General features: G+C 46.9%; 1 protein-coding gene across 1 annotated transcript in view; it reads right to left on the reverse strand.

The window, feature by feature from the left end:
* Window positions 1-33: 33 nt before the first annotated feature.
* LOC147019189 (uncharacterized) overlaps window positions 34-15000 on the reverse strand; it is a 22603-nt gene continuing 7636 nt past the window's right edge. Inside the window, exons 2-4 of the mRNA XM_085900055.1 lie at window positions 10017-10057; window positions 1915-2011; window positions 34-1069 (exon numbers count right to left, since the gene is read on the reverse strand). Of these exons, the coding sequence (XP_085756181.1) occupies window positions 892-1069; window positions 1915-2011; window positions 10017-10057 (316 nt within the window). The 3' untranslated portion in view covers window positions 34-891. The remainder of the gene's footprint in view (window positions 1070-1914; window positions 2012-10016; window positions 10058-15000) is intronic.

Genomic DNA, 15000 nt, shown 5'->3' on the forward strand with positions numbered 1-15000 from the left:
ATACCTGACCTGACCTGACTCTCCCATAAAGCCAACATTTGTCAAGTGCTGCAGAGACTGTTTTCCTTCCGGCAGGTTCTCCCATCTCAGCCAAGGAACTCTATAGTTCTGTCAGAGTGGTCATTGGGTTCTTGTTCACATCCCTGACCAAGGTACTTCTTGCCCTATTGGTCAGTTTGGTCGGACGGCCAGCTCTCGGAAGAGTCTGGGTGGTTCAACATACTTTCCATTTCGTAATTATGTAGCTCACTGTGCTCTTGGGAACTTTCAACACTCCAGAAATTGTTTTATACCCTTCCCCAGATCTATGCCTCCTCACAATTCTATCTGAGTTCGACAGACAGTTCCTTGGACTTCGTGGTGCAGTTTCTCCTCTGATGTGCACTGTCAACTATGGGACATTATATAGAACGGTGTGTTTCTTTCGAAACCATATCCAATCAATTGAATTAGTCAAAAGTGGACTCCAATCAAGTTGTCGATATCTCAAGGATAACCAAAGGAAATTAGATTCACTTGAGCTCAATTTGCAGTGTCATAACAAAGGGGTTGAATATTTATTGACCCAAGACATTTCAGCTTTTCATTTTTAATTAATTTGTAAAAACCTCTCAAAAAAAATTCCACTGTCATAATGGAGTACGACGTGGAGATCAGTGACAAAAAAATTTAAATATAATCCATTTTAAATTCAGGTTGCAACAACAAAATGTGAAAACGTCAAGGGGTGTAAATACTTTCTGAAGCACTGCATACGTGCTGTGATTAATTGTTGTACATTTGTGACATTCCATGGTGTTCTCTCCTTGGAAATACCTGTTTGCCTGCCATTGTAAATACTTTTTTGTTACTGCCACGAAAAGCCATTTCTATGAGGAACTGTGTCCTGACTTATTCTGTCCGTTCTGATGGCGGCACAATATTGCTGAGGCGTTTGGGCAGCTCAGATTCGTTATCGAGGATCGATCTCAGATGCGGTGAAGGCATGGCAAAACAAACATGGGCGTGAAGATCCGGCCAGATTTGAGAGTTGCAAGCAGCGTCTGTAGTCTCTCGAAGACACACCGTCCTGTCGGAGTTATCCAGAGGGGACGTCTCCGTTACATTATCTTAGGAATAGCCGACACTGTGCAGTTTACAAAAAGGATGGTGTGCATGTGTGTATGTGATAAAATTGTGAGGAACAGAAATGAAAAAGAGGTGTGTGCGTGTGTTCGTCTGTTTTGAATACCTGGAGGTCAACACATCATTTTTATATCGTGCTGGACATAATTTTTGGCCTTATCTCTCAATGGTGAAGAATCACTTTAAAAATCCCGAGTATCCGGATACGGATCTTCACCAAAATCTAATCAATTAGTTCCTGTCAGCCACCAAGTCTGTTCACCAAGTTTCATCTGAATCTGTCAATAACCATTTGAGATATCTTGCTCACAGACAGACAGACAGACAGACAGACAGACAGACAGACAGAGAGGGGTGAAAATAAAATCTCTGTCCACCGACAGTGGCGGAGGTAAAAATCCTGGCAATTTGTTTAGAACGGGTTGGGGAGCACCTTTTGAATGGATTGATGATGAATCAAAGGTATATTTACAATTATTAATCATTCGGAACTTGTAATGTCCATGATTACACTCCATTCTTGGGTGTGAGAGAGGTAAATTGTAAAGCTCAGAACATATCAGGGCAGTCAACTCACAAACCAACCAATTCGCCATAAACTCAACAAAACACCAAAAAAAAAACAAAATAGAGATCAAATAACGATTCCACAAACCAATGCAGCGAGATGGTCAATCATAAAAACAAACCAGTGGCCTAAAAGACTCCATCATTGTCATCACCGTGTGTTTCCTCAGCCCCAACTTGCATCTTAACTATCCTCCTTCTTAACTATCCTTCTGTCCTCACCTGTCTTGGTCAAGCCACCTTTTTAGCACCGTTTTGGGAACCATTTCAATCACGTACTTCTCCAGGACATCGGGGTGAGAATTACAAAACTCTTCATCTGTGAAAAAACATGAGAGCAAGTGGAAAGTAAAGAATAAAAAAGTGAATTACATGGTAAAAACAATGAGATCCGTACAGAGCATCATTGTGGATGACCAAACAAAAGGATGACTGTCTTTTATCGAAGGTCACACTTTGAATGTTTTTACATATATATTATATAATATAGATATACTGTATATGTATATGACACAAAATTAAAATGGTGTTTTATGGAATCAACACTTGTGTTACAGACAACAGTGGGGGTGGGGGGGGATATTTGAAAGGTACACTGAGAATGACACAATGCAGAACACAACACTGCATCTCATTAAGGAATAACCAAGGGTTTGAGAAAGAACAACTTGGATTATAATATTGTTACAGATCTGGAAACCATGTGCATTCAACATACAGGTTCCAAAGTCAGTTATTCCGTTAAATGCATGTGGAGACAGAACCGCTCCTTGTGTCGAGTGGGAGAATCAAAGGTGTGCGTTGCGACGGCTTAGTTAGGTTAATAAATCGCTTTCTTTTATTTTTACATCGCCCATTGTGATCCACGGTACCATCGCGCTTGCAGCTCTCGGTTCGTGGGCCACAGCGCACCATTGCCTGAGGCGGAATCCCGACGTGGGGAATGTGGCTTCACCGCCATCCACCTTCCTCACACGCGTGAAGGCGGCTATCTCCTGGCATTGCCAAAACCTCACCCAGAAAGGGCGGGCCCGTGGAAACCCTGTCCAATCAGGGCGGACAGTGACGTGGGTTTCGCCAAGGCCCCTCCAACGTGCCTCAGGGCCATTGAGGGACATCGATAAATTGCGACGCGATCCTCAGCGAGGGGTTCATGGTTCGTTCGTGGAGTTGGTTGGTTCTTTTGGAGAGTTCGTGGTGGGTTTGTTGGTTGGTTCTGAAGGAGTAAGTTTCTTGGAAGTCCATAACAAGATAACGCCATCCTGAGTGTTCGTTTGTTGGCTCTGATTTGCTGGTGTTCGTGGCGTCTTCGTGGATCACGTCCATAACCCTGATCTCTGCCCGGGGACTCCGACTGCTCCACTCGGGTTCCTCCACGGGCACGAGCCCCGCGTGTGTGACTGTGGGCCGAGCTGCACGACCATCAACAGGTGCCACACTGTGGAGCACCCCTACCTCCAACGTGCAGGTACCCAAAGCGAACTGTGAACCGACCCCCGGCCAAAAATATGAACTCCATGAGCTATGATTTTTCAGACGATTCTTTTGGAATATTGACTTCAATTAAAGGAAAGATATTGCAACCGATTGCAATAGCCTTAACCACAAATCACTCTGTTACTCTGACAAGCTTGAGAAGGTGCTTGTTTTTGCATCAGAGAATGACAGACATAAAGAAAGTACAATGGAAAGCTGATGAAAGGGGAACCCAAGCACAAACTTTTTTTTCCATCTGAAAACCATTGAATGCCATCAATCACAGTCAAATTTGAAGGAGGGGGGGGGAAATTTGAAGTCTTTTTGCCAATCACAAGGTGCCGAAAAAAGTCGGAGAGTGTTGATTTTCAATTTTCGCAAGTGACGTCACACCTTGAACCTATCTTGATAGGAACGGAGGCTTACATTGAGAAACTCTGTATTTTGAACTCGGATTCCGACATTGATTCCACCGTCATTAACAACTCTGAAGGTTCTCAGTATGTTTAAACTGATCAGTGGGATTTTGAGGAAACTATTGGAGACAAAATGAATGATGGAAACGCGGTTGGGGGAATTATGGAGCTGCATAATTTCAAGCCTTGTGCGAGCAATTAATATGAAGATGACAACGCCGGTCGCATGTTCACTGCAAATTGGGAGGTTTTGTTTTTCCGTTCAAGTGACAGTTGATAAGGGATTTTGTTTGAAATGATGAATCGTTATAGCACTCCAGCACTGATACAGCACGGACAACAACCAGGCACACTCTGAGACCGTGGACAAAATAGGCGACGAATGCTTTGTCCCACCGTCGCGGGCTGACGAGGTGTCTTGTATTTTACAGGGTCGTCCCGTTTCATACTTTCCCAGGATGCCATTTGTTTCTGTGGTCATTTTGTGTCTTTGTCATGTCCATTCCATTTTGCTGTGTCATGATGCTGTGTCACACCGTGTTTGTGCCATGTCGATATCCTGCCCCCGTTGAGGGGCAAGTGGTGTGAGGGGGGAGGGGTGGGGTGATTGTGGGGATGGTTGATGGGGGATTGTGGAGGGGAGAAGGGGTCGTGGGGGGTTGGGATGGTGGTGGGTATTGTTTGGGTGATGGTAGAGGGGGGGATGTGTAGGCAGGATGGGGTGGAGATGGTGGTGGGTATTGTGGGGGTGATGGTTGATGGGGGATTGTGTGGGGATGGTGAGGGTGGGGGGGTGCAATTGTGGTGGATTTTGTGGGGGTGATGTTTGATGGGGAATTGTGGAGGGAGGAGGCTGGATGCTGGAAGTGTTGGCATCCCAGGTCAATTCCTCTCGGAGGAGGAGATGATACGTACACACTTCCTCGACACGATAAATAGATGGTGGTTCATTTGACTTGCAGGAATTTGTATTGAAAATAGATAATTATTTTCAGGTGCTGTTATGGTACCTACCGAGCAATGGCAACAGGTGTTTGATCACCCATGCACAAGTGCTGGCAGATTGGGAGAAATGGTATTACAGTTTTAAGTGACAGCTGTTACTTCCATTTAATTGCGCGGATCGCATCCTCTCTCAATTGTGACGGATAACCACAAGACCGAGCAATCTCTGTTGTTTCATAATCGTGCTCTGTAGAAGGTTCCGAGCACAAAAGCGAACGTTTTGTCGGCTCAATCCAAACCCGGATATTCCTCAAGACAAATCTCATCCAATTTCTGGCAAACTTTATGTCTTTTGGACATTGGTGTAGCATGAAACCATCTCGATTTGTATTACCGCAACCGACAAGGACACATCGACTTGGCACATTGGTGGAAAAACTAAAATTATTCCCCATTTGAGTTAAATTGTATCGCGATGTCACGGCTCAGCGTGAAGATGTTTTCAACTTTTAATCGCAAAATTATGTACTTTATAAATCGGAAAAAGACATCAAATATATTTTGTAAGGTACGCAGGGATATATTATCGTTGAGGTGGTCTGAGCATTTGGGATCCCCTTGAAGAACGTGCAGAAGACTCCATGAGCTGTTTCCAATCACAATCCTTAAAATATCCACCCTTCAGAAATGGTGAATCACAGTCCTTAAATATACCATCAGAGATGGGGAATCCCCCACCATTGAAAAATAATTGAAATCAAATAAGCGGTTTTCCATTGATTACAAAAAACATTTTTTTTCAAGATGGCCGCCCCAGTCGGCCATCTTGGATCCGGCCTCGCCCAAAATCAATAGGGTTCTTCCTTTTCAGGTGGTACACGTGTGACCCAAATTTCAAATCGATATGGCGAAAAACCATTTTTTCAAGATGGCCACCCCAGTCGGCCATCTTGGATCTGGCCATGCCCAAAATCAATAGGGTTCTTCATTTCCAGGTGGTACATGTGTGACCCAAATTTCAAATCGATATGGCTAACAGTTTATGAGTTATCGCACTCACAGCTATAAATGTTGAAGCCATGCCAGCCAGCCAGCCGGACGGACGACCGCCCCAGTCGGCCATCTTGGACCGACCACACCCAAAATCAATCGGGTTATTCCTTTTCAGGTGGTAAACATGTGACCCAAATTTCAAATCGATATGGCGAAAAAACATTTTTTTAAGATGGCTGCCCCAGTCGGCCATCTTGGATCTGGCCACGCCCAAAATCAATAGGGTTCTTCCTTTTCAGGTGGTACATGTGTGACCCAAATTTCAAATCGATATGGCGAATAGTTTATGAGTTATCATACTCACAGCTATAAATGTTGACGCCATAAATGTTGACGCCCAGCCAGCCAGCCGGAAGTCCGCCCCAGTTGGCCATCTTGGATCCGGCCACGCCCAAAATCAATGGGGTTCTTCCTTTTCAGATGGTACATGTGTGACCCAAATTTCAAATCGATATGGCGAAAAAGCATTTTTTTCAAGATGGCCGCCCCAGTCGGTTATCTTGGATCTGACCATGGCCAAAATCAAGAGGGTTCTTCCTTTTCAGGTGGTACATATGTGACCCAAATTTCAAATCGATATGGCGAACAGTTTATGAGTTATTGCACTCAGCTATAAATGTTGACGCCCAGCCAGCCAGCCGGATGACCGCCCCAGTCGGCCATCTTGGATCCGGCCACGCCCAAAATCAATAGGCTTCTTCCTTTTCAGGTGGTACATGTGTGACCCAAATTTCAAATCGACATGGCAAACAGTTTATGAGTTATCGCACTCACAGCTATAAATGTTGACGCCGCCCCAGTCGGCCATCTTGGAGCCGGCCACGCCCAAAATCAATAGAGTTCTTCCTTTTCAGGTGGTCCATGTGTGACCCAAATTTCAAATCGATATGGCGAACCGGTTATGAGTTATCGCACTCACAGCTATAAATGTTGACACCCAGCGGAACGGACGGACGGACGGACGGACGGACAGCCGGACGGACGACCCAGGTGATAACAATATCTCCCCTTCCGCCACGCGGCGGGGATAAAAACGAAAGAGGGAGAGTGAAATTGTACAAATATCTGTTTACTGGTCTCAGCAAGTGCTTAAATCTTCTTCACACATGACTGGCAGTAACAAAGAGAAAGAAAGCTCATGGTAACTGCCAGGCACACAGAGATCCTCCAATAAATAGGGGCAATACCCCTGGGCGCTCACCTGGTCGTGGCTGGATAAGATAATCAGGCAACCACTGGTAGGCATGGATTTTTTTTGTTTATTTACAACCATTTTTCCCTGCTGAGGAGGGGTTAGCTTTTTGCGGGCTCCATGCAATCATGGTTCCCTTCTTGAGGCAATGTTTTATGGCTGGATGCCCTTCCTGATGCCAACCCTGGTCGCCTCTTCTGACACACAGGGATATGGTAGACCTATTCAAACCGGGGAATACAACAGTACACTGGTACTCATTTCGCCGACCTCGGAAGGATGACAGGCTGAGTCAACCCCCTGGTGTTAATTTAGTGGTAAACGGGGCTCGAATTCAGGACTCCAGGATCCCAAGCCAGCCACCCTAACCACGAAGCCAACACCAGGCATACTGCAAGGCATGGATGACCCACACAATATATAACGGAGAAGAAAGTAAATACCTCTGGATTAATTTTTTTAATGCAATGAACATACTTTGATACATCACGGGTGACGAAGGTTGTCGTCAAGTTTCACGGGAATTGTGTGTGTAGTTTCTGAGAAGAAAGCATATACCTATTTTGGGGGGCAACCCACGCCCCCCACCCCGCCAGAACCCCTTCGATCCCACTTTTTAGAATGCCATGAACAAACTTTGTTACGTCATGGGTGTTGAAGGTTGTGGTCAAGTGTCATCAAAATTTTGTGTGTAGTTTCAAAGAACAAAGCAAATAAATACCTATTTTGAGGGGCAACCCCCCCTCCACTCTCGTAGAACCCCTCAAGCCCTGATTTTTTTTTTTTAAGTGTGAATAAACTTTGGTACATATCATGGGTTGTGAAGATTGTGGTCAAGTTTCATCGAAATTGTGTATATAGTTTTGGCGAAGAAAGCAAATATATTGTTACGGCTGTGGAAATTCGCATTACACCATAAAGGGCCCTCAGGTGAGATATCTCCATAGGTACATGTGTAGTTAGCCCAAACCCATTGTATAGAGGGAATTTATGTGATCCATCCGGGCTGCGACGCTTTGAGTTCGTCGTTTTTCTTTCTCTGTCTTTTATTTCAAACAAACAGCATCTCAACAACCACGCCATCCCCACCACAGCGCCAACCACACGACAACAACGCCACACCACCATCTTCGCCTTTACCTTCACAACTTCATCCCACATCATCGCTTCTATGGCCATTCCCGCACCACCTGTGAACACTGAACGTCGGGCTGTCTCGGGCCCGTTCGGCGATTGGTGCTGAACGCACCGAGCCGCGAGCGCGAATGGCGGCCTTTCCGAGGGGAAAATTCGGATCGGGAATGCTTCACGCCCACTTCTCCTCCGTCTAATGAGCAAGCGTGAGGCGGCTTGGCCCCGCCTCCAGGCGCGTGGAGGCGAATTCCGTCGATGCAAATTTTAGGATCAGAGGAGGTACACGCCCATTTTTGCCCGACCAACGGCTGACCGGGGGGGGGGGCGGGGTGTCCCCGCCTCTGATCGCGTTCTGATCCTGGAATTTGCATATTGGCTTCTCCTGCCGGCTTTAAAGGCGTGAGAATTACCAGGTCGAGAGGGGAGTAGCTTTTGGAGACAAGGAGCGTTGCGTTGGTGGAGTTGAGTCGAGTGCGCGCGGTGGAGCTGCAGACAAGGGAGCTCGGGTCCGAGGCAAGGAGGACGGTGGTCGGCGACGAGGTTGCGGTGTGGGGGATCGCTCGTCTCGTCGTGGGACCCAAGCCAGCAGCCACTCCCTCCCCCGGGGCATCAACAATTTCCCCTTTCCCCCCACGCTGAGATTGTGCAAAAGGGGGCCCCGTTCCTCCCCCACCCCAAACGTGGTGCCAACAAGCACGCCAGGGGCCCAGAGTCGGGGCACAGCGTCGCGGACACTTTGCGGCTTGCCCGCCAACGCGTCACAAAGATGTGGGTAAGACCTCCCTTGGTCTCGCGGACCTGGCCGCTCCTCCAGGCCCCACGCACACTTGGCCTACGGGCCTGTCTGCCTCCTTGTCTGTGACGGTGGCTTCTTTCTTTTGCTTTTGTGTAAATTTGTGTTGGCGCCGTCTGTGAAGTAGAACTGTGTAAGTGTTGCCATGTGTACGCGTTAGTCGGTAGTATTTCATTCGCTTTATGTGCATTTCGATTCTGTATGGCTGTATATACGTGCTTTCCGTGTGTCGCGTAATTAAGTGCTTGCATGTTGAACTGTGCCCGTTTCGCTTCGTCTCCTTCCTTTTAATTGACTCTCCATCCTGCTTCATGTAAGGGGTTCGTAGTGGGTGCAACATCCTGGTAATTAATCTGAACTGTCCAGGTCGACGATAACACCGCTCGATTATCCCGATAGTACGGAACAGGCCGCCCAAGCGGCTCGTGTCCGGAGTCAACCTGTGGCGAGGTACGATCACCCGGTTTACCATCCGTGTGGGTACTTAGGTAGGCCGAGTTTGGCGAACAACCCTATCCTACGCGGGTGGCCGATTGGCACGATTGTGGTGAGGTCGAAAGACCCACCCGTGACTAGCTCCCGGCGTTGGTCCGAGAGGGTCACGGCAGAATTGTCCGTCCAGTGGGCGACGTGCCGCGATTCGAGTTACGCGGCCGTTCGCATGCCGGCGGGCGCAAATTCGCAACAATATATTTTGGGGGACAACTCCCACATACATCCCCTGGACCCTGATTTTTCTTTTTTTGTTGTTATTTTTTTAATGTCGTGCACAAACTTTGGTACACCATGGCTGATGAAGGTTGTAGTCAAGTTCCATTGGGATGATTGTGTGTGTGGTTTCTGAAAAGAAAGCAATATCTATTGGGGGAGAACAACCCCCCCCCCCCCCCGCTGAAGAACCCCTCAAGCCCCGATTATTTTTTTCTGATGGTGTGAATAAACTTTGGTACATCATGGGTTTTGAAGATTGTGGTCGTTTCATCGAAATTGTGTCTGTAGTTTTGGCGAAGAAAGCAAATATAAATTTTGGGGGGCAACGCGCCGTGTCGACCCCCCCCCACCAGGACCTGATTTTTCATTTTTTTTCTTTTTATTTAGTCATTTATTTATTTTAATGGCATGTATAAACTTTGATATATGGTGGGTTTTGAAGTTTGTGGTAATGTTTAATCAAAATTGTGTGTGTAGTTTTAGAGAAGTTGCAAGTGTTTGTGGAATGACGGATGGACGGACAGACTGACTAAAGACACGCCATCCTATAAGCTCCCCGGAACGACGTTCCAGGTGAGCGAAATAATAAATTCACACAACTCACAATTTCGTCGGTTTGGCTGACCTTCGACTGCTTCATTCAATCTGGTGTTGGGAATTGTGGAAAAAATAAAATGAATTATAATCATGTATTCTCAATTTCATTATCTTTTGTTTTTAACAGTATAGAATAAGGTGTTACTTTTGTACTGGAATCAAATTCAGTCAGTAAAATCCTTTTTTACAGTCTTTTGATCTACATAGTGATGCAGATGATATACAAGCAAGATCAATTGTTCTCATACTAAATCTTATGGACTTAATCTCATTGGAATATATATATATATATATATATATATATATATATATATATATATATATATATATATATATATATATATATATATATATATATATATATATATATATATATATATATATACAGTGGGGAGAACAAGTATTTGATACACTGCCGATTTTGCAGGTTTTCCCACTTACAAAGCACGTCGAGGTCTGTAATTTTTATCATAGGTACACAACTGTGAAAGACGGAATCGAAAACAAAAATCCTGAAAATCACATTGGATGATTTTAAAATAATTAATTTGCATTTTACTGCATGAAATAAGTATTTGATCACCCACCAACCAGTAAGAATTCTGGCTCTCACAGACCTGTTAGTTTTGTCTTTCAGAAGCCCTCCCATTCTCCACTCATTACCTGTGTTAACTGCACCTGTTTGAACTCGTTATCTGCATAAAAGACAGCTGTCCACACTCAATCAATCAGACTCCAACCTCTCCACAATGGGCAAGACCAGAGAGCTGTCTCAGGACATCGGGGACAAAATTGTAGACTTGCACAAGGCTGGGATGGGCTACAGGACAATAGGCAAGCAGCTTGGTGAGAAGGCAACAACTGTTGGCACAATTATTAGAAAATGAAAGAAGTTCAAGATAACAGTCAATCTCCCTCGATCTGGGGCTCCATGCAAGATCTCACCTCGTGGAGCCTCAATGATCATGAGAAAGGTGAGGGATCAGCCAAGAACTACACGGCAGGACCTGGTCAATGACCTGAAGAGAGCTGGGACCACAGTATCAAAGAAAACCATAAGTAACACACTACGCCGTCATGGATTAAAATCCTGCAGCGCACTCAAGGTCCCTCTGCTCAAGGCAGCACATGTCCAGGCCCGTCTGAAATTTGCCAATGACCATCTGGATGATCCAGAGGAGGAATGGGAGAAGGTCATGTGGTCTGATGAGACCAAAATAGAGGTTTTTGGTTTCAACTCCACTCGCCGTGTTTGGAGGAATAAAGAAGGATGAGTGCAACCCCAAGAACAGCATCCCAACCGTGAAGCATGGAGGTGGAAACATCATTCTTTGGGGATGCTTTTCTGCAAAGGGGTCAGAACGACTGCACCGTATTGAGGGGAGGATGGATGGGGCCATGTATCACGAGATCTTGGCCAACAACCTCCTTCGCTAAAGAGCATTGAAGATGGGGCGTGGCTGGGTCTTCCAGCATGACAACGACCCGAAACACAGCCAGGGCAACTAAGGAGTGGCTCCGTAAGAAGCATCTCAAGGTCCTGGAGTGCCCCAGCCAGTCTTCAGACCTGAAACCAAAAGAAAATCTTTGGAGGGAGCTGAAAGTCTATGTTGCCCAGCGACAGCCCCGAAACCTGAAGGATCTGGAGAAGATCTGTATGGAGGAGTGGGCCAAAATCCCTGCTGCAGTCTGTGCAATCCTGGTTAAGAACTATAGGAAACGTCTGATCTCTGTAATTGCAAACAAGGGTTTCTGTACCAAATATTAAGTTCTGTTTTTCTGATGTATCAAATACTTATTTCATGCAATAAAATGCAAATTAATTATTTTAAAATCATACAATGTGATTTTCAGGATTTTTGTTTTGGATTCCGTCTTTCACAGTGGAAGTGTACCGATGATAAAAATTACAGACCTCCATGTGCTTTGTAAGTGGAAAAACATACAAAATCGGCAGTGTATCAAATACTTGTTCTTCCCTGTGTGTGTGTGTGTGTGTGTGTGTGTGTGTGTGTGTGTGTGTGTGTGTGTGTGTGTGTGTGTGTGTGTGTGTGTGTGTGTGTGTGTGTGTGTGTGTGTGTGTGTGTGTGTGTGTGTGTGTGTGTGTGTGTGTGTGTGTATATATCCAACTTAGTATTTCCAGTGTTTAAATGAAACTGCTCTGCTGCTCAAAAGAAGGACACTTTGCTGCTGGTGCCTATTGCCTGGTGGTAATTAAATAACTCCCGAAAGGCAGGTCAGGTTCGATCTGTGACCTGCTTCAGGTACCATGTAAACCTGTACTAACCTGTTCCATGGTCGGGTTGTCGGCGACGAAACCGTCTCCCCCACCAGGTTTTCTGGTGAGGAGGGTGTTTGGATATGGACACCCAGCAGGATTAAAAACAAAACCTGTCAAAGGGTGGAGGAGCTCTTTGTGAGCCAACGGCCATCCATATCTAGTGCCCAACTGTATCTGTGGACGTCCTCCTGCAGTTGGGTTACTTTCATTAGGAGGTTGGTGGCAGGATTTGCACTCCGGCCACCGTAAAACCCTTCATTCCGCAAAACGCAAAAACGCAAAAAAATCTGAAAACCCGCTCCGTGGGAGACCTCCTGTGCAGCTTCCCTTCGCAGGGCAGCTCACCGGATGACGAGATTGGGGCAAAGCCTTCGGGACCCCCGATCCTTGATGATAGGAGGGAAACCATGGGGTAACATCCCTGGGTCAGATTGCGGGAGAGTGTGGCGGAGTGGTGCTGAGGTATCGTCCACCAGACGGCGGTCTCCTTGGGTTAACCTGAGGCGGTCCCTTCGGGTGGGTGCCTGGAATGTCCTATCCCTAAGAGAGGATGATCACCTGTCTCTGTTATCATCTGGGCTCAAGCGTTTGGAAATCGGGATTGGAGCTCTCTCTGAGGTTCGGAGACCGGATTGCGGCGAGATAATGGTGGGTGGTTACACCTACTATTGGTCTGGTCGCTCTGATGGTTACCATACCCAAGGAGTTGCTGTAGCTGTGTCCAATAAGCTGACCCCAATGATAATTGAGGTAACACCGGTCAACGAGCGTATTATGAGATTAAGGATTCGTCACTCCTTCGGTGTCATTTCCCTGGTCTCTGTTTATGCTCCGACTGAGGTGAGTGATCTCACCGTGAAGGATGCATTCTATGCCACACTCGAGTCTGTGGTTGATCAGTGCCCCAGACGAGATACACTTCTAGTCTTGGGGGATTTCAATGCATCGACTGGAACTGATAGGGATGGTTATGAGGTGTGTGTTGGTCCCCATGGGTCAGGAACTATGAACCAGAATAGCACTAAGTTCCTTGACTTTGCAAGAAGTCATGGACTTAGGGTGGCTGGTTCATGGTTTCAGCGCCCACAAGCTCATTGCTGGACTTGGTATTCCAACGCTGGCGGTGTGGCAAAGGAGATTGACCATGTCCTCATTGACGGTCGTTGGAGGATGCTCCAGAACTGCAGGGTCTACCGGAGTGCTCAGTTCCTCAATACTGACCACAGGCTTGTTGTAGCAACTCTAAAGCTGCACCTTAAATCCTGGAGAATGGTACCATCCCAGCCTAGGCTGGATGTTGGCAAGCTCAGGGATGAGAGAGTAGCTGAGGAGTTTGCGGATAGGCTGAGTGGACACTTGGGGGGTCTGGGTGCTTTGGGGGGTCCTGAAGAGTTGTGGAGTGCCTTCAAGACCACCGTCCTTGATGTTGCCGGTGGATGTCTTGGAGCTCACCGCAGGGCAAAGAAAAATTTTGTCTCTCAAGGGACACTGGATACCATTGACCAGAGTCGCAGGGCCAGGCTGAATGGCAGAGCTGAGCTGTTCAGGGAGCTGAGGTGTAAAACTGTACGTGCACTGAGGGTGGACAAGGAGGCCTATGTGCGAGGAATCTGTGAGGGGGTAGAGCATCACCTGTGGACAGGTGATTCTCGTCCCGCTTACAGGGGAATTCACGCATTGCGTTCATCCAAGCCCATCCCTCGGAGCACTGCAGTTCAAGCGGAGAGTGGTAGGCTCTTGACAGAGGAGTCTGAAGTGAAGGCCAGCTGGGCCGGTTACTTTGAGCGGTTGTACCAGGCTGATCCCCCAGCTGTCGAGTTGGACATCAAGGGTGTTACAATCCCTGTTGCTGACCCTCAAATCAACTGTGGTCCACCTTCGCTTGTGGAAACACGGGCTGCGGTGAACCAGTTGAAACGGGGCAAAGCTCCAGAGATCTGTGGCATCCATGCTGAACTTCTCAAGGCTGGTGGAAATGCTGCACTCATGTCGTTGCATGCAGTTTTGTGCTCTGCCTGGAACACAGGCATCATCCCAACTGACTGGAAGAGGGGCCTTGTTGTCCCTCTCTGGAAAGGGAAGGGTGATCGGCAAGACTGCAACAACTACCGAGGGGTGACGCTGCTCTTAGTGCCGGGCAAGGTCTTTGCTCGGATAATTCTTGACAGGGTTCGCCACCATCTGCTTGAGCACCAGCATCCAGAGCAGTCAGGTTTTACACCAAAGAGGTCAACGATTGACCGTATCCTTGCCCTTCGTGTCCTCACTGAACGCAGTCGAGAGTTTCGGCAGAGGCTGCTTGCAGCCTATGTTGATCTCTGTAAAGCGTTCGATTCAGTGAATCGGGATGTCCTCTGGAGGATTCTTGGTCTTCGTGGGGTGCCACCAAAATTGATCGATCTGATTTCTGAACTCTACTCTGGTACTGAGAGTGCTGTGAAGTGTGGTGGTACCATCTCTGACTTATTTCCAGTTGTTACTGGAGTTCGTCAGGGGTGTGTACTGGCCCCCACACTTTTCAGCACTTGTATGGACTGGATTTTAGGGAGGATGTCGGAGAGATCTAGCTGCGGTGCATCGTTTGGGAATGTCAAGATCTCGGACCTTGACTTTGCAGATGATGCAGTCATCTTTGCGGAGACTTTAGACATCCTTTTGGGGGCCCTCGAGGTGCTGAATGAGGAGTCGGAGCCGTTGGGATTATGGGATT

Source organism: Eptatretus burgeri, chromosome 10, assembly GCF_056783735.1.
Source record: "Eptatretus burgeri isolate ZD-2024b chromosome 10, Ebu_testis_v1, whole genome shotgun sequence".
Taxonomy (NCBI): Eukaryota; Metazoa; Chordata; class Myxini; order Myxiniformes; family Myxinidae; genus Eptatretus; species Eptatretus burgeri.